This window comes from Gekko japonicus, unplaced genomic scaffold, assembly GCF_001447785.1.
Source record: "Gekko japonicus isolate JY-2015 unplaced genomic scaffold, Gekko_japonicus_V1.1 scaffold1681, whole genome shotgun sequence".
NCBI classification, from domain to species: Eukaryota; Metazoa; Chordata; class Lepidosauria; order Squamata; family Gekkonidae; genus Gekko; species Gekko japonicus.
In genome coordinates, this window is record NW_015167585.1 from 26,250 (window position 1) to 44,918 (window position 18,669).

General features: G+C 45.0%; 1 protein-coding gene across 2 annotated transcripts in view; it reads right to left on the bottom strand.

Moving 5' to 3' along the window:
- The window catches only part of LOC107112725 (scaffold attachment factor B1-like), a 37,687-nt gene that overhangs the window by 18,299 nt on the left and 719 nt on the right, over positions 1-18,669 (bottom strand). For both annotated transcript variants that reach the window (XM_015413913.1, XM_015413912.1), the window contains exons 2-13: positions 12,668-12,755; positions 9,982-10,046; positions 9,676-9,876; positions 9,135-9,197; positions 7,396-7,423; positions 5,985-6,510; positions 5,486-5,532; positions 3,915-4,015; positions 3,060-3,209; positions 2,850-2,929; positions 2,359-2,489; positions 175-266 (exon numbers count right to left, since the gene is read on the bottom strand). In XM_015413913.1, the coding sequence (XP_015269399.1) occupies positions 175-266; positions 2,359-2,489; positions 2,850-2,929; positions 3,060-3,209; positions 3,915-4,015; positions 5,486-5,532; positions 5,985-6,510; positions 7,396-7,423; positions 9,135-9,197; positions 9,676-9,876; positions 9,982-10,046; positions 12,668-12,755 (1,572 nt within the window). The remainder of the gene's footprint in view (positions 1-174; positions 267-2,358; positions 2,490-2,849; positions 2,930-3,059; positions 3,210-3,914; positions 4,016-5,485; positions 5,533-5,984; positions 6,511-7,395; positions 7,424-9,134; positions 9,198-9,675; positions 9,877-9,981; positions 10,047-12,667; positions 12,756-18,669) is intronic.

The following is an 18,669-nucleotide window of genomic DNA, read 5'->3' on the forward strand; positions in this document are numbered from 1 at the left end:
TACTAAGAAAGCTCAAGAAACTTACTGGTAAGCGTTTGGCTACCTGATCATCCACAGTGGGATCAAGCTTTCTGTGCTGCCGAAGATAGCTTGTAACGGGTTCAGTTTAAACACACACACACACCCACACACCAAACAAACAACACTTGAAGAGAACATCATTATTTCACTTACTCTATCTTTTGATGTAGTTGTCGTCTTTACGCTAATGACCGGTTCACCCTTAGATTTATCCATTATCACAGTCCTTTCTGTTGCTTTGTTTCCTACACAAAAGCGGGGAGGGGAAAAATTAGACATTTAATGCATAACTCAGCTAAATGGAGCCAGTTCTCCACAAAAGCGGGGAAGGGAAAAATTAGACATTTAATGCATAACTCAGCTAAATGGAGCCAGTTCTCCACAGGCATAAACTCAATATTCTTTGGGACCAGCATTAGATGTTTAGTGCCTGGAATTCTACAGACGGATGACTTCTTCAGTGAAGGGGCATGTCTATTACGTTAAGGGTATTTCAGACACTGGAACTCAAGTCTGAATTATCTTTTCCCACTTCCCTTCTGTGTCCCACCTACTTTCTATTGCACAGTGTGGGGTGGGGCTTGGTAACGGGCTGCGCACTCTTCCAGATGCTGCACAGCCAGAGAGTGAAGCTGGCAGCAAGTTTCAACCACTTTGGTTTGTAACAAAGAAGGGTGAGCAGTCTGCTAATCGAATGAAAGGCATGGGTGAAGGAGGAAGCAATCCAGACCCCACAAAGGTGTCCTGCAAAGGAGGACCAGAAAGGACAACCCAGTACCTACTACCATTTCCACAGGGATGCATCTGCTCTTACACAACAAAACGGAACACGAGACAACGACGGCAGACCCTTCAGCCTTATCCGCTTTCTTCCCTTCTCTGACATTTATTTCTACCTTCCCTAATGTTCCAATACAGTCTTAAAAAAAACAAACACAATAACCACAACAAGAGAAAATGATGGTACCCACTTAAGTTCGGGCGCAGCCAACTTGTGGGTACTGATCACTCCCCAGTTACACAACAATTCCTGCTACATTTTTTTTTTTTTGGTATTGTGTGCCTGCACCTGGAAGTCATGTTGACCTCTGTTGACTAGACCCCTACTGGGGGCCTGGAGGATATTCAGAGAGGTGGCAAAATAAAGCCTGCCTCTGTCCTCCCAACATGGTATTCCAAGGAAGTCTGCCATCCAAGTACTAACCACAGTTGACCTTGCTTAGCTTACGAGCTCTGACGAGATCAGTCTTGCCTGGACTATCCAGGTCAGGCCTGCTACACTTCTTGAAGGCAAAAGTACTTCATTCCCATGTTAACACTGGCAGAAACATAAACTGACTCTAATTTTGAAAGGTCAACCGGAAACTACATTTGAAATACCTGGTCAAGATTCTACGAATGGTATGAGGAACAATATAAATAAATTATGAAGTATTAAAACTTGCTGAGGACATATAAAGTATTAAGCTGTTAAGATATGCAGAATTCTAACTACTATTTCAATAATACAAGGTGAAGTATACAAGCTATAACAAATAGGCAGGTGAACTGGTAACAGATGTAATTTGCGCATTGAATGAAATGCCCCCATTTGTGTTTGTATGTTTGTTTGTGTGTTATGAAAAATAAAAAACATAAAAAACAAACCAACCAACCACTGGCAGAAACTAGTGCCACTTGAAAAGGCAGATGTTAAAAGCATCTGCCTCAGGTAAGCCCAAGTTTTTTGTACTCCAGTGATACTTACAAGCAGCCACCAAAACAGTCACGCAGGCTACCAAACAGTTTACCAATGAATGGATTTTACTACCACCAGAAGAGAGTGTAACATATACGATATGATCTATCCAAGCTGATGGCTGTGTTGGAACCAACTCTGACTTGGTTACATCTAACCAGTTTGATAAACACATTGCAAGATAAGCACTGCTCTGAAAATCTAGAGCACTCAGTCTGCAATGCAGGCAAGTATTATTTAAAGGTTGGGCCGGGGGAGCAGCTCAAGAGCAGAGCATGCAGATTCAGGCCCAGGCACTTCAACGTCGAAGGATGCCCGGTAGCAGGGTGGGGAAGATTTCTCTCCACTCAAGATCTTGGAGAACTACTGCCAGTTACAGTTGACAGTACTGGGCATTGCTGTACTGTAATGAAAATGTAGGAACAATGAGTGGCTTCCAACAACAAATGAATTTGTTTGGCAGAGCCAAGATTTGACCTGAGGGCTTCCCAGACTACATCCTTAACCTACAGAATACCGGAGAGCTGCCAGATCCCCCCCCCCCCACGCAGCTGCCATCCATTTAGCCTTCTTCTCAGTGACAGAGCCTAGTAGAATACCTGATTTGGGGGTTTTAGACTGGTCTGCTGATCCAGCTTTCACTTCTTCTTTCCCCTTCTCATCCTTCTCTTCAGTTTTTTTGGCATCTTCTTTCTGGTCTCCCTTCTCACTCTTTTTGGTGCCGGGAGACCTGCAATATTGCCAAGTTCAGAATGGAGGGAGGGAAAGCGAGGCACACAAACTTCGGTGGGGCAGCTTCATTGTACTGTCAAATCAGATCTGCTCCTTTTTTCGAGAAGTGCTGCAAAGAGCTTTTTCAATTGGGATTTGTCTAGACTTTGGGGTAAAGGAAGTAGGAGCCTGTTTTTAATTTTATACCAGACAGTTCCTCCTTGTTCCAATATACTTCATTAACTACTTCCAGAAATTCTGGAAAGAGGTGGTGCACAAGCTTCAAATACTGCTGGGCCTATGTTCCTCTAGGCAGATAAAGCATTAAACCCCCCCCCCCAAAAAAAAGGGGGGGGGGGAATAATTTGAAGAGTATTACCTGTCACTGGCCGATGCATCACTTTTCACCTCATTTTCCTTTTTCTCCAAGGGCTTCTTAGCAACAGGTTCATTTTTGGCCTGAAATTCATTATTATTGTTAGAAATCCTTGAAGTAAAATCTTAGGATATTTGGGGGCCTGGAGAAGAGAGAGGGCGAACAACGGGTTTTTAAAAAATGACGGGGGAAAAAAAAAGGACAATCACTCACTCGTTCAACAGATATTATTTTCCCATGTAATTCCGTTTTGTGGCAATGCGCAATGCATTTTGTGGTTTCTTCTGCTGTGGACATAGTCACAAAACCGTAACACCGAGCGCCTGGACTGCGAGCATTGGTGACCACTTTTGCGCCCACCACCTTGAGAAAAGGAAGCAAGTGCATTAAACATGGAAGGAAAGTGAGCGCTGCTGCACAGCTCAGTTCTCAATGTCGCAACTTTTCCAAGGTGGCAATTTCTATACCATTAATCTGTAACACTTGTGGCTTACAGTGGCAACCAGTAATTGTCATGCAAAATTATAATACTCCATAAATGCATTTAAGATCCATTATAAATATCACACACAAAAACACCAACACCAACTTCTGCATAAATCAGAGGGTCTCCAGATGTCCAAGTGACTATCAAAACCTAATTTAAAGGGGGTGGGTGGGGTATTTTACATCATCTCCAACTCTTCCACAGTACATTAGCCCTCTTTACATCATCTAGAAGCCAAGTATAGGGCATGGGGGTGTGGCTGCAAAGGAAGCTTTATTTCTGGCCCCTGCTGACACTTCACCAGTCTGGCCTTTGGGGGGGAGCAAGGTACACTGCTTGACCTTAATTGATGCCAAGGGACTCAGGAAGAGTGACAGTCCAAGGCCTAGTAGAATTTGAAGCAAGTTGGTACCTAGGACAGCTGACTGAACATACTCAGCTGATTCTTTAAGACAATGCTTAACCAACAAGTTCTGTGTTTTATGCCAGCCGTCGCTTCAAGAGCAGCCCCACATAAAATGCATAATCGTTTGTATCCAACTGTCTGGTCTTGCAAGGGCTCAGCCATCAACAAGACTTACTTTTCCGTATTTGCTAAAGAGGTTCTTCAAGTCAGTCGCTCGGGTGGTGGAAGCAAGGCCGCTCACCCAGAAGTTCCGGCCAGAAGCGGCAGCACTGGGACCTGGTGGGAAACAGAAGGCAAATGCATCAAACTGTGTTGTGACACGGCCACACTCATTGCTGAAGAAGCCAGCCCCACGGGAAAGGGAGATGCCCTAGACAGTTTGCCCGAGGAAGCTATTTACATCACAGCAAATGTCTGAAATCTGATTAAGAGGCCGTGGGTGAGAACCTGCTCTGCATGCAGAAGGTCTTAGGTCCAGTCTCTGGCAGTTCCTGTTAAAGGATCTTCGACTGCAGGACTGGGAGACATTTCTCTATTCCAGGGCCCGCAGAGAGCTGATCGCAGTCCAAGCAGACTCTTCTGAGCTAGATGGACCTGTAGTCCGAGGCAGCTTTACACATTCATGCCTGTCACTGGGTTCAATCCATAACAATGCAGTTCCTATGCCCAAACTCGGCAAATCCCAGCCACATGGCATTCGGAGACTTGCTGGATATGCTCCTTCTGGTGACACTACCAACCGAGCTGGGGACTGCTGAAACTGACTCTCCTGGCCACTGCTGTGTTCTTTTTACTGCATTTACCCGCTGCCTTTCTCCCCAACGGGGGACCCAAAGCAGCTTACCTCTTCCTCCTCACCTCCATTTTATCCTTGCAATAAACCCTGAGATCTAGGTTAGGCTGAGAGTGTTTGACTGGCTCAAGCTTCCACAGAAGAGTGGGGATTTGAACCCGGAGTCTCCCAGGTCCTAGTCCGACACTCTAACCATACCACCACACTGCTGAACGGTACAGTGATGTGGGTATCGTGTAGGACACAGTGGCAGCTATGACATATTCCAGTGTTTGTTATGACAGTTCCTTTGAAATCTGGCCATAGGCTGCACTCTGGTTACAGGACGAGCTTTGGAAGCTGAAAACAGGCCTCTGTTGACTGCCTAAAATATAATCTTTGAAGAGGGCTGACAGGATGATAAAGCCTGGACACGTGATTGGAAGGGGAAGTTGTTTGGTTTCTGGACCACAACTAGGGGTTCCAGGGCTGTGGATCAAACATGGTGCCATATCCTAGCACTCTGCTCAGCTAACAGCTTCACCTTGCTGGGGGGGGGGGAGAGCAACAGTGGGAGGGCTTCTGGGGGTCTGGCCCCACTGGTGGACCTCCTGATGGCACCTGGGTTTTGGCCATTGTGTGACACAAGAGTATTGGACTGGATGGGCCATTGGCCTGATCCAACATGGCTTCTCTTATGTACTTATGCTCTTCCAGCCCAAGACCCTTCTCTTCCAACCAAGGAAGATGCTGCTGTTAGCTGGAGTGGGAGAATATAACCCAAGGCTTCAGCTGAGGAAGAGGTTGTTCAACAATGATTTCTATCCCACAGCTCTCAGGCAAAATGAAACAAAACAACAACAACAACAAATGACCAAGGCAGCTTTCAATCTATAAAAAGAAAACATTAACACACCACAGAACAGCCAATAAAAACCACCACAAACACGAACATTTTAAAAGAATATACGTACCTTTCTCTTCTTTTGGAGCCAGCTTTGTGTCTTTGTTCTCCTCCAAACTAAGGACAGAAAGAAAAAAAAGGAAAAACCAATAAGGAAAGAAAAGACAACTGACATACAAAATTGCAAGAATTCAATACCTACCAGAATTTAGATGTTTAAAAAGTAAAAAAAACAAAAACAAAAAGCCAACAACAATAAAAAACATCTTATGGAGATATCCAACAAGCACAGGACGGCAACCTTACAGGCATCTTGCAGACAATTAAAAGTAAGGATTTAAGGAAAAACAACCTCTGATGGTTGCAGAAAAGAAATCAAACTGTTCTGTTTAAAATATGCACAAGGAAAAAAAAGATGGCTTTTTTTTTTTTAGTATAATGCAACAATTTCATCAGTCTTGCAGGCCAATGGGAAGTAAACATTGGCCTCACTCTGAGAGACCAAAGAGATATTTTTTAAAAGGGGGAAAAAAAGACAGCATCTGGTCTAAAACGCAGAAAAAACAAACCTCGTGTTCTGATCACCACCCTCTGGGGCAGAGGCCTCTCTAGTGGCAGAGGAGGAGTCTTCCTCACACTGAGCTTTCTCTTCCGTCTTCGCGGCCTCTTGGCTGGCCGCACTGGCCTCACTACTGGCTTCCAGACTCTGGGCTGCTGTTTTGCTACCCTCATCATCATCTCCTCCTCCTCCACCACCACCACCACTCCTGCTCTCTACTGCTACAGAGTCCGAGTCCGGCTGGGCTTCCTCGCCTGTCTGCTCGCTCGGCTCCCCTGCCGCTACCACTAAGTGCTTTGCCTCTGCCTCCTCCTCCTGCTTCCCGCCCGCAGCTGGGGCGGAGGGGCTCTTCGTATCTAAAAGGTCTTCTTCCGACAGAGGGGCGGCGGTGGCAAGTGCGTCTTCCTCTTCCTCCGCTGCCTTTTTGCCCGCCAACGGGCTTTTCGCTTCCTGTGCCTGCTCCGCTTCGGAAGTGTCTTCTTTAAAGGGCTCAGATTTACAAGTGTCACCCAAAATGTCGAGCATTTTCTCATTTTCTATGGATTTAACAGGAATAGAATGGCACAAGGTTTAATCACCAGGGAAACACAGCAAAGACAAGTGCGGAACGGGCATGGCTGCCAGTCTAATGCTACACAGAGATCGGAAAACCCTTGCGTACATCACATTCAAACGCCTAAAAGCTAACTTAACATGGCTTATTAAAGACCAAAAGGTACGAAGAACGTGACCTTATTAGTTTAATGAAAAACCTTCAGGCTCGTTCTTGACAAGTCTTCAAGAGGTTCGTCTGTTCTAGTTCTTCCCAAATTTAGCTTCCCAGGTTTCAAGAGGCTTAAACGGAATGATTCAATGAACTCAAAATTCCATTTCAAACTGAATTTCTCTCTCTTTTTTTAAAAGCAGGGCACTCCAATACGACAGCTCAAACATCTTCTGCCGGTGGATGAATGTGTCAAAGTCGAAGAAAGTAAATAGTATCTTTATGGGATTTCCATTTGGAACCTCTTGTCTTCCTTCTTCTGTTATATCCCGTTACTGACTTAAAACTTGGCATTGCCCTAAGACAACTTTTAAACTGCCTCCACTATTCTACTTGTATCACAAACCAAGGAATTGTACACCACAGTCTGGTCTACGAGCATAAATCTTTTGCCTTCAAGCTCTGACATTACATTTCTAGTGCATCTGTGAAGCTAAGCACAGGCCTTGTTTCAAATGCTTCGTGTCTAGAAAAACAACTCTTAAATGGTAGGCGTTTGCCAGATCTAGGGACGTGGCTGGGCTTCCAACCTTTGCAGACCTTTGCAATGATCTGGATAATCTACTGTACAGTAAAACAAAAGGTTTAAGATCTGTACCTTTCCCACACATTTTTAAAATCAGAAGAATTACTGGAAAGGCAACATATATAACAGTACCTGGCTCTGTATGATGTTCTTCCGAATCCTACAATAAAAATGGAAGGGGGGAAAACACTCCTTAAATGATGAATACAACTCCCCCCAAAGGTTATCAGAACTAGAAAAACATTTAAATTCCTAGATGCCAAAATCATAAACACTGACATATGATGCTTCCTTGTGCCAATCAGACTGCAGTGCCACTCAGCTCAACATTTTCCACTCTAACTGGCACTCTCAGGTCTTTCCAATCTTTCTAACGAGAACTTTTAAACTATAGATGCCAGGGACTGAATGTGGAATTTTCCACATGCCAAGCATGAGCTCGACCACTGAGCCAAAGCCCTCTCCCATCAAAAGTTTAGAAGCTAGTTTAGGATTTCCCCAGTCCTTTATATGGTTTTATCAGAAATGTTATCATCATCCATAGGAACACGTGGTTAGCTCTGATGATGACGAAGACATGTCTGAAAGTCCGAGGGCGGTGCCTGGAAGAATCTCTGCAGAGCAGTACAAGAGCAATACAAGAACTCGTGGGCACTGAATAGAATTGCTGAGCAGATGGGTTAGAACGGATAAAAGGAAGTCCTTCTTCACCGAGTGATTAACACATAGAATTCACTGCCACAGGAGGTGGCGGTGGCTACAAGCATGAACCGCTTCAAGACGGAGTTGGACAAACATAAGGAGCAGAGGTCCATCAGTGGCTATTAGCCACAAGGTATAGATAGGAACTCTCGGTCTGGGGCAAGTGATGCTCTGTATTCTTGGTGCTTGGGGCAACAGTGGGAGGGCTTCTAGTGACCTGACCCCACTGGTGGACCTCCTGATGGCACCTGGTACTTTTGGCCACATTGTGATAGAGTGCTGAACTGGATGGGCCACTGGCCTGATCCAACACTGGCTTCTCTTATGTTCTTAGTTCCTGGCAGCAGGGCTTCAGTGCCCTGTATGGCTTTTTTGCCCTCATCTCATGGCTTGCCTCTGCAGAATAAGTTATGAGACAGAGGAAAAATCCTGGGCAAATTGCAGGATCAAGCTGTACTCGGTCCAAAACAGGGAGAGGAGGAATGCTTTTCAACAGAGTGAAAATTCCTTTGGCTGTGACAAATCTGATTACAGAAACGGAGGCTGCAATCACAGACCTGCGTATCTCACAACAGCACCAACAGCTTATGAGCCAGGCTGCTTTACAAAATTACACCACAGCTGCCTGTCCCTTTGAGACAAAATCTCAACAGACACACACACAGATCAGATGACATCTGCACAACTGCCACAGGTTTTGGATGAGTTACTGGTGTGTAGATAATTAAGAGATTTTATGGTGCAATGACAGCTAGGGCCTACTGCACCATCCATTGGAGGCCTGGTAGCCTGAGGCCAAATCCAGACTCCCAAGCCTCTACAGCGGCCAAAAGAGCCCCTCACTCCAAACCAAGCACAAACAGTTGTGCGCTTCAGATGCCTTCCTCAAAGCTGAAACACAGCTTTAAAGCTATCCTTCTCCTGTAGCATGAACAGCAAGGAAAGCTTCAGCACAGTGCTCCCATTCTAATGCACACTGGCTGCCTGTGGGTAAATGAGAGTGAGCAACTGAAGTGCCTAAAAGAAGTCAAACTTCACCCTGAGAGAGAGGGAGTTGAGTTCTTTGCCTCTGAGAGTCAGTGTTAAAAATATGGCCCCTGTTAAAAACAAAGTGATGACTGAGGTATCAGAATATGCTTTGGGCCCGTGAGGCTGCATCTGGCTATTACCTTCACGGCAGCTACATTAGGAGAAGCAGCATCCAGCACTTTATCAAGTTCCTCGCCATTCTCCTGAAAGAATGAAAACAAAATACTTATTCCTTGCTGAAACTTATTAATTTTTCTCAGGAGGGAAAAAAAAGGAAATTGACATGCATAAATTTGCATACATTCTGGAGCACATGACTATAAATGCTCAGAAGTAACACAAGTCAGATCTCAAATCAACCATACACACAGAAATTTGACTGCCGCTAGCCAACTATCTCAAAGTCACGGATATTCTAACTGCTCAAGTTTAAAGCGTCAGCAATAGAACGTTGATGCTCATGGACTGGAGCGTGTGCGTAGTACTGACAGCTAAGGAGGAGGAAGAGAGTAAAGATACAGGATACACTGGGTTGGGCAACTCTAAGGAGAGTTGTGACCAGGGTGGAGAGCGTAGAAGGACAGGAGCTAAATTTCACATAATGATCTGAACCAACCAACCATGCGAGTTTCTGGCATATAGGAAATAAAAGCGTACAGAAGGACGTCATCCGTTACAGACCTCGTTATCCATCAACTGATCAGGAAGTTCCTTCAGTTCTGCATCAGTATTATCTTTCTCATCAGAGTCAAGAACATTTTCAGTGATGTAATCATCCTTGCAGTCGATGGCACTGGAATTATCTGTTTCAGCTTCATCTAACACGCTGATGTCCATCATGTAAATATCCTGCAAGTTATCTGAACTTGCTTCAGTATCCTCCTGTAAGTGGAGAAGGATGGGCACAAAAAGAACAGACTATTAGCGGTGTGCTTCTAAACAAGTCTGTTAACAAACACTAATTCACACTTCCCCTTCCCTGCATACCTGCCCATCTCTCGAGTTCTCCTCCAATCCATTATCTTCACCATCTTCTTCTTCTGGTTTACGTCCTAAAAACCAACACAGAGGCTCAGGACTAGAGGAATCACCATGTAGCTTGCTGCTTGCTTCAGATTTTTCACCCCTGTTTAAGAATATACTACAGCTATACTGGTTATGGGGTCCAAAGCACTACTCTGACCCCCTGGGGGACCCAGCAAATATGGAATCACCCAGTAAGGAATCTGCCTTCCATTTTTACTTTTATGGAAAATAAGGAAAAGTGCAATACAAAGATTCCACTCAAACTTACAGTTTTTTTGGGGGGGGGGGGATTTTGTACATTAACACGTATATACATATGTACATAATGGTAGTGGAAAGTGTTATCAAGTCTCAGCCAACACCAGTTTGATGTAGTGGTTAAGAGCGTAGGACTCTAATCTGGGAGAACTGGGTTTGATTCCCCACTCCTCTACGTGCAGCTGCTGGTGTGACCTTGGGTCAATTACAAGTCCTTTCAGAGCTCTCTCAGCCCAACCTACCTCACAGGGTGTCTGTCGTGGGGAGGGGAAGGGGATTGTTCTCCTTCGGGTAGTGAAGGGCAGGGTATAAATCCAATCTCTTCTTTTTACGAGACCCCTCAGGGCTTTTCCAGACAAGATACATGCAGAGATGGTGTACCATGTCTTGCCTCTGCGTAGCAACCCTGGCCTTCTTTGGTGGTCTCCCATCCAAATACTAACCAGGGCTGACCTTACTTAGCTTCTGAGATCTGATGAGATAAGCCTAGCCTGGGTTATCTGGGTCAGGGCTATGTATGTAATAGCACTGTCTAAAGACACAACCCAACAGCCTTCCTGAAGTTAAGCGGGCCTAGGACTACTCTAGACACCATCTGGGAACTCTATGTTTCCTTGTGTTTCAGTTTAAAAAAAAAAGCAGAATGCGAACAAAATAAGTAAACAAAAAGCAAACGCATATATGTAATGCTATAAATTTCAGCTCTGTAACAATGAAACCCTTATTGCTCATGATGAGTTATTACACTGAGAACCAGAAAGATAATACTGGCTGCGGTCACACGGAGTATTTGCTGCGCGGACGATACGGATGGTAGGCGGATTTTCCGGGCGCGATCACACCGCAACATCTGGGAAGCGTAGAGCTCCCGTGGCTAACCCGAGGCTTCCCGCCGAAGATGCGGGGCAAGGGCGGGTCTCTGATCGCGTTTCCAGTGGACTTACGTGGCATCCGGCGCCCGCTGCTGTTCGTCGCGCACAAGGGGTTTTTTTGTCTCCCAAGTCTCCGCAGGTTGCGCAACAGTGCCCAACAGCACATGCACACAAAGAGCGATTGCTAGCTTCTGTGCCGCGCTGCAGGATACCCATCTGGTTGGCATCTCCCCCCTAACCGCGGGACCTCGACCGGGACGTGTGCTCGGGCGGCCGTGCGTTAGTTTCCTCCGGGGCAATTAGCCCCCCCACCCGGCAATATCCGGCCCGTGTGACTGGGGCCACTGTTCATTACAGGGTTAGTTTATGTGGCCAAATCAGTTCCTAGATTCCTGTTTGGAGAACCTAGTGATCCTGGAGAATACAAAAGTTGTTCAATCCTAATATAAAGTATAAAATCTGAGCTGAACGATCCTTCAGTAATGAAACCGATTTAGCTACATCTTTAGAAGTGTTTGAAAACCTTCCCACTGGCTAAATGAGAACTACAGAGCAGACTCCAAGCTAGAACTTTGTATACTGGCTACTGGCTGCTACCATCATATGAACACCAACAACTACTAGCACTTTACTATGATTTTATAATTTGCTTTAATTATAATTATGTTTTTAATGTAACTATCTGCTTTTTTGTAAGCCGCCCTGAGTCAGCTCCGGCTCGGAGGGCGGGGCAAAAAGAATATCTGAAAAATCTCTCCTTATATATAATTGAATAGTGGGTGCCAAAGTTCTAATTCTAAAATGCACTCCCTTAGTGTATGGCTGATGGCACTGCTCCTCAGCATATATCGCCACCAATCAGAAGGCAAAGCCCGGGTCCCGCCCACACCACAACTGCTGCGACAACCTGGTCTTTTGCATATGGAAGCTGATTGGACTTCAGTCCATTCCACACCTCAAACTCCCCCCCCCCGCAAGGCAGTTGGAATTTTCAGTTGCCTAACATACCTCATAGGGGAGAGGAGAATGGGTAACAATGGTTACCACTCTCCAGGTGAGGGCTACAGATAACTCAAACATACAAATGCTCTTCAGGTAGCAGAGATCAGTCCCTCTGGAGAAAACAGTGGACTCTGTCATTAAACCCTGCTGAGGTCGCCACAGGAAACTGACACTGTTTGCCCAAAGCCAGAGCACTCTCCCAGAGCCTCTTTCTAGATCCCGTTGTATTTATTTCTGCAACGGGCATTATTTCTAGTAAATAAATAAAACCATTGCCCTCTTCCCAGCTTGGAAGTTTCAACGTTTATATGAAAGCACAAACACAACGCATCTTTGCTTTCTTAATTAAAAACCTCAGTACAGACTGTTCTGCAAAGCTACTGTATTAAGATCTGGCGATAGCTTGAAACATGCACCTACATCTATATTAGAGGACAGCTCTGGAGAGAAGAGATTTTGTATAACTTCAAAACAGATTCAACATGATGGCAAGATAGACATGCTTTTCTCTGTACCTTTTACGGTTCTTTTGGGTGTCCTCTTGTTGGTAATCTCGGTAGAGGCTGGAATTTCATCAGGATTTCCCCCTTCTTCCTCAATGGCCTGTTAGGAAGACACAATTGTGAATATTTCTACAAGAACAGTTATCACTTTTGTGAGTCACTGCTCACTTCTTCAGATATCTGAAAAAGTGAGTAGTGCCTCACGAAAGCTCCTACCCTGCCACAAATTGTGTTAGTCTTTAAGGTGCTCCTGGACTCTTGCTCTTTTCTCCTGCTACATACATTGTATGATACTTCCTAAAAGGAGTAAAGTCAGGCTCTTCTCTGCATTTCAAAAAGGAAGTATTCACTGCCTACATAATGGATGAGAGACCCAGGAAAGTGTGGTATGAGGCCTACCCTTGTAACAGGAACAAACAGCTCAAAACTATTGTTAGACTTTTTAAAAGGAAAAAAACAGCTGAACTGAAGCAGAGGCTATCTAAACTGAAATCACTGATGCATGGAGAGAAGTTTAGTGAAACACGCAGGGAGGCATTTTAGGATTTGCAGTTGTTGTCCTGAGAGGTTGACACCCTGGAACTCCAAGAGGTATACTGGTGGTGATAGTCCCAACCCCCTCTGCTTCCCAACAAAGAAGTTTTAGAAAAGTAAAAACTGGTTGCTTTCCCTCGATGACTGGTGATAGCCATGCTTTAACATTAAGGTTAATCCTTGTATTCTATGACCCAACTGAAATACCCTTACCCTGCCTACACAAACATAAATTAAATAAGACAGATACACTGCCTGTTCTGTCACATCAGTTGCAAGCAAAGATTGCTTCTGAATGTCGAGTGTTGAAGAGTGTGTCCGATCCTCCACGCATTCAGCTAAACACACCTTTGTAGCAAAGTAGTGTTTATTCAAGCAATGAAGAAACTGGAACACAGGGATTGTTTGGAATGGCCAGGAAATGCAGGGCACAAGATAATAAATGGATTCATACAATGCAATAACCAATAATCATGGTTCCTGCTTTCACAGGTGTTTCCAAAGCTCGCGCCTAAAGCCTGAGAATTGAAACGGCTCTAAAGATAAACAATTACTAGCTTCTCATGACCTAGCTCATTATAATATACGCACAGACACAACTCCAACTCCACACCTGTTAACCTTGTAGATAACTATGTTTCAAAGCAGTACTAGCATATACAGAAAGGAATGCAGATTGCAGGCTGCTGGTAGCATACATGCACAGTGGGGTCTGAGAAGAACCAGGGAGGGCAGAGATGGGGTGTACAAAGGTTACACAGAGTTCTTTGGCAGCTTGCTGACAGAGTGAAGGTCATAAGATGCACTGAGAGTATACTGGACTACTTGTGGACACGCTCAAAGCTGGGGGTCACTGGCCAGCAGACAAGGGGAAAATGAAGCGTCTGAAGGGGAAGGTTAGAAAATTTCCAGAAAACTTGGTTAATATACTTCTGCAGACTGAGGCTATTTCAGCATCATTTCTTGATAGCCATCACTGTCTACAAATATATTAAGACCATATTATGCCATCCAAACGATTGCTATATCTAGCCAAGTATGACCAGCAGTTGTTCACAAAGACCTCAGGCAATGAGGTCTTTCCTGGACTTGCTATCTGAGCTTCAGCCAGCTTAAGTCTTACCCCAGCTATGAATTCATTGGGTAGCCTTATACATGTCATCAATTGATCCCCACGACTGCACAGGTAACACAAGATACTTCCAGCTACCTTAGAAATTTATTGTAAGGGTAACTGAGATAATATCCAATACATGATTTACCCAAATTTAATATCTAATAGCCCCAACATGCAGATCTAAAAATCCATTTTTTTTGGGAGGGAGGGAGCAATCAGGGCTTGAGTATGTTCCTGGTAACCTGGATTTGCCGAAAAATATGAAAACATAAAAAGGGAGAGAAATTTAAAATCATTAGAAAGTAAAAAGTGATGTCTGTACATGTGCAGACAGGCAATGCAGGAGAAAAGACACCTGGGTGGCACTATGGACCGCTGTAGCAACCTAAAATGATGCAAGTTACAACATATTGCATGGCCTCCACCTGCAGCTGGCTGTAGTAGGCAAGAGGGGAGGGGGGGCTACAAGGCCTGAGCGATGAAGGTTTGGGAGGGAAACTGGCAGCTGAGAAGGGTAGACATATTGGTGAGGGAAGGAAGCAGCAGCACATGTTGGGGGGAAGCAGCCAACGGGATTTCCCTTCTCATTGACTAGTTACTTTGAAGGAAGGACAAAACCCACCAGACAAAGATAATAATCTTGCTGAGACAGAAGACTGGTAAAGGCACATGACCTTCCTTGAAATACAGCTTGATCAATGTGCATAATTCCTGCTCTGCTTCTGCAATGTTACAGCAGAGAAGTGATTGGTGAATTCTAAGCCGCACTCAATTCATGCTGTTCAGCAGCAAGAAAACCTAATAGCGACCGCGTAAACCAAGCATGTGCCCTAGAACATGTCCCAGAGTCTTCTGCAACACACAGGGTATTTCAACAAACATGATGGTGTTTCCAAGATGTAATAATGCAGAAAAGGCAAGCCTGAAAGCCACTACCCTAGCACATTACTTATAGCAAATGATGCTGAAAAGCAGAATATAAAACCTTATCTCCGTTTCAAAATTGCTGTGAAATCTGATTATTATTCCTTCTTTTTACACTTCTGTAGTAAAGGCAAAACTCCCTTTCCAAAGTGACTTATCTGGTCAATCTTCCAGAACTTTTTAACCGTCCAGAATAGAAACAAGAACTTTATTTCATAGAATCATAGAAGCACAGAGTTGGAAGGGGCCATACAGGCCATCTATACAGGATTAAACCTGTAATTCAGTTTTTTCCAGTGCCAGCTTCAAAGCTCTGGGATACACTAGGGATACCTTTTAAGCTCTGCTGAAGGAGAGCCCTGCGATTTTTTCATCTTGGGACAAAGAATGAATGCAGTCTAGACTACCTGGTATAAAATGGTGCTGACTTTTCTCTCTCCCTAAACGTCAAGATCAACAAAAGGGATCCCACATTCTCTCCCTCAGATCTACTGAGAAGATGGGATGGGCAAAAAAAAAAAAAGGACCTTCTTCCCTCAAGATGGGTAGCCGTGTTAGTCTGTCTGTAGCAACAGAAAAGAACAAGAGACCAACAGAACCTTAAAGACTAACACAATTTGTGGCAGGGGAGGAGCTTTCATGAGTCACTGCTCATTTCTTCAGACATCTGAAGAAGTGAGCAGTGCTTCATGAAAGCTCCTCCCCTGCCACAAATTGGTGCCTCTTTGTATGCACTGTTGGAGCAGGAGGCTGACAGCCTCTAAGATACTACTGGACTCTTGCTACTTTTCTACATCTTCCTTAGAATCACAGAGTTGGAAGGGGCCATACAGGCCATCTAGTCCAACCCCCTGCTCAATGCAGGATCAGCCTACAGCATCCCTGACAAGGGTTTGTCCAGCCGCTACTTAAAGACTGCCAGTGAGGTGGAGCTCACCACCTCCCTAGGCAGCTGATTCCACTATTGCAGAACTCTGACTGTAAAAAACTTTTCCTGATATCCTGCCAGTACCTTCCCACCCTTAATTTAAACCCATGATTACGAGTCCTATCCTCTGCTGCCAACAGGAACAGCTCCCTGCCCTCCTCCTCGAAGTGACAGCCCTTCAAACACTTCAAGAGAGCAATTATGTCCCCCTCAACCTCCTCTTCTCCAGACTCAACATTCTCAAGTCCCTCAGCCTTTCCTCATGGGGCTTGGTCTCCAGGCCTCTGATCATTCTCATCGCTCTCCTCTGCACCCCCTCCATTCTGTCCACATCCTTTTTGAAGTAAGGCCTCCAGATCAGCACACTCCAGGTGTGGCCTGACCAAAGCAATGCACAAGCAGGACTAGGACATCTTGCGATTTGGATGTTATGCCTCTGTTGATACACCCCAAGACTGCATTTGCCTTTTTTGTTGCTGTATCACACTGGCTGCTCATATTTAACCTACAGTCCACCTGTACCCCAAGATCTTGTTCACACACACTGCTACTCAGAAGTGTATCCTCCACCAGTATGCATGCTCCTCATTTTTGTTACCCAGATGTAGAACTGGGCACTTATACTTATTAAATTGCATCTTGTTCGCATCCACCCATTTTCCCAGTGTTCAGATCTCGTTGAATTCTATATCTTCTGGTGCTGCTCTTCCCAATTTGGTGTCATCTCCAAATTTAATGAGTACCCCTCCAAACCTCATCCAGATCATTTATAAAAATACTGAGAAGTACTGGGCCCAGAACCGAGCCCTGTGGCACCCAACCGGACACCTCCCTCCATTCAGATGAAATGCCACTGACAACTACAGATGGACAAATACAACCCTCCTTTTCTCCCTACCACACCTATCTGGATTTCTTTCAGCTGAAGACAGATTTATTTAGGACTGCAATTGACTGATTAACAGTTTTTATTGGCAGTCGTGATCGGAATGTTTAAACTGTTGACTTTTCATTGTGTGTTTATAACTGTTGCTTTTAAAATTTATTTAAATAATGTTTTATTTAAATTGTAAACCACCTCAAGTTCTGCATGGAAGAAAAGCAGTTAATACAGGTTTAAAATAAGTAAAACTAAATCAGTTCCTTTCCCCTCACTTGCCTTATTTTCCTTTTCCCCTTCTCACCACCTCTATCCTCATCTGAACCTACCCCTTCAGGATTCCCTGAGTATTTGCCACTCATTTTCCTTTCTGAGAAACTTGCACCTAGGCTTTCCCAGTCTCTAATCTGGTTAAGATGGGTACCCATTAGTCTTTCTGTAGCTGTAGAAAAGAGCAAATGTCCAGGACCACCTTAAAGACTAACATTTGTGGCAGGGTAGGGGCTTTCATGAGTCAGTGCTCACTTCTTCAGATAGATCAAGATGGGTGCCTGCATTAACCTGTCTGTAGCAGGAAAAAAGAGCAAGAGACCAGTAGCACCTTAAAGACTAACAACATTTGTAGCAGGGTAGGAGCTTTTTTCAGTCACTGCTCATTTCTTTTTCTAGCTGTATCTGAAGAAGCGAGAGCACAGGTGTAGGTGGCTCTCGGCTAACTGTTTCAACTGTTAAGAGAGGATGACTAGCCCAAATTCACCCACAGCTAAAGGGGGGGGGGAGAGAGACTTGAACCCAGCTCTCGCCTATCCTCATGTCTGGAAGCATCAACACAGCAATTCTTAGTGGGGGTTATCCCCTAAAAATCTAATTCAAGGGGCTTTAAGTCAGCACCCTCCCCCCACCACTTGCAAAGAGCTTCAGACATCCGGAAGGGTTTTAGACTGTTTACCCCAACCTTAGCGATTAAAAAAAAATTAACCCCAGATCTCTCTTTCTTTTGGTGTAGTGGTTATGGTGCTGCACTGGGAACTGGGCGACCCAGGTTCGAATCCCCATTCTTTTCATGGAAGTTCCCTGGTGACCTTGGGCCAGTCACACGCTGCCATCCCTGCCTCCCCCACAGGGTTGTTGGGTTGCCAGCAGTGTTCCCGCTGAGCTGAGTTAGTGTGAGCTAACTCACAGTTTTCTAGCTTCCAGCTCACTCCTTTTTGTTTTAGCTCAGGAAGGATGGCTCCAGACTGAACTAATTTATGCAGCAGCCAAATTGCTCACTTGCAACTTTAATGTCAGAGCCCACAAGACTCCACAGCTGAGAGGGAGCATCGGGTGCCAGGTCCCCCCTGGCCACTGATGGGGGATGGGGGGGGTAAGGGTTTCCAGATCCAGGCTGGGAAACGCCTGAAGATTTTTTTTGGGGGGGAGGGTGGAGCCTGGGGAAGCCAAGGACCTCAGCGGGATACAATGCCAGAGTCCGCCCTTCAGAGCATCCACTGTCTCCAGGGGGACGGATCTCTCTGGGGTCTGGACCGCAGTGTTCCCTCTAAGCTGAGTCAGCGTGAGCCATTTTTTTTTTTTAGCCTCCGGCTCACAGATTTTCGTCTCCGCTCAGGAAGGAGGGCTCCAGAACAACC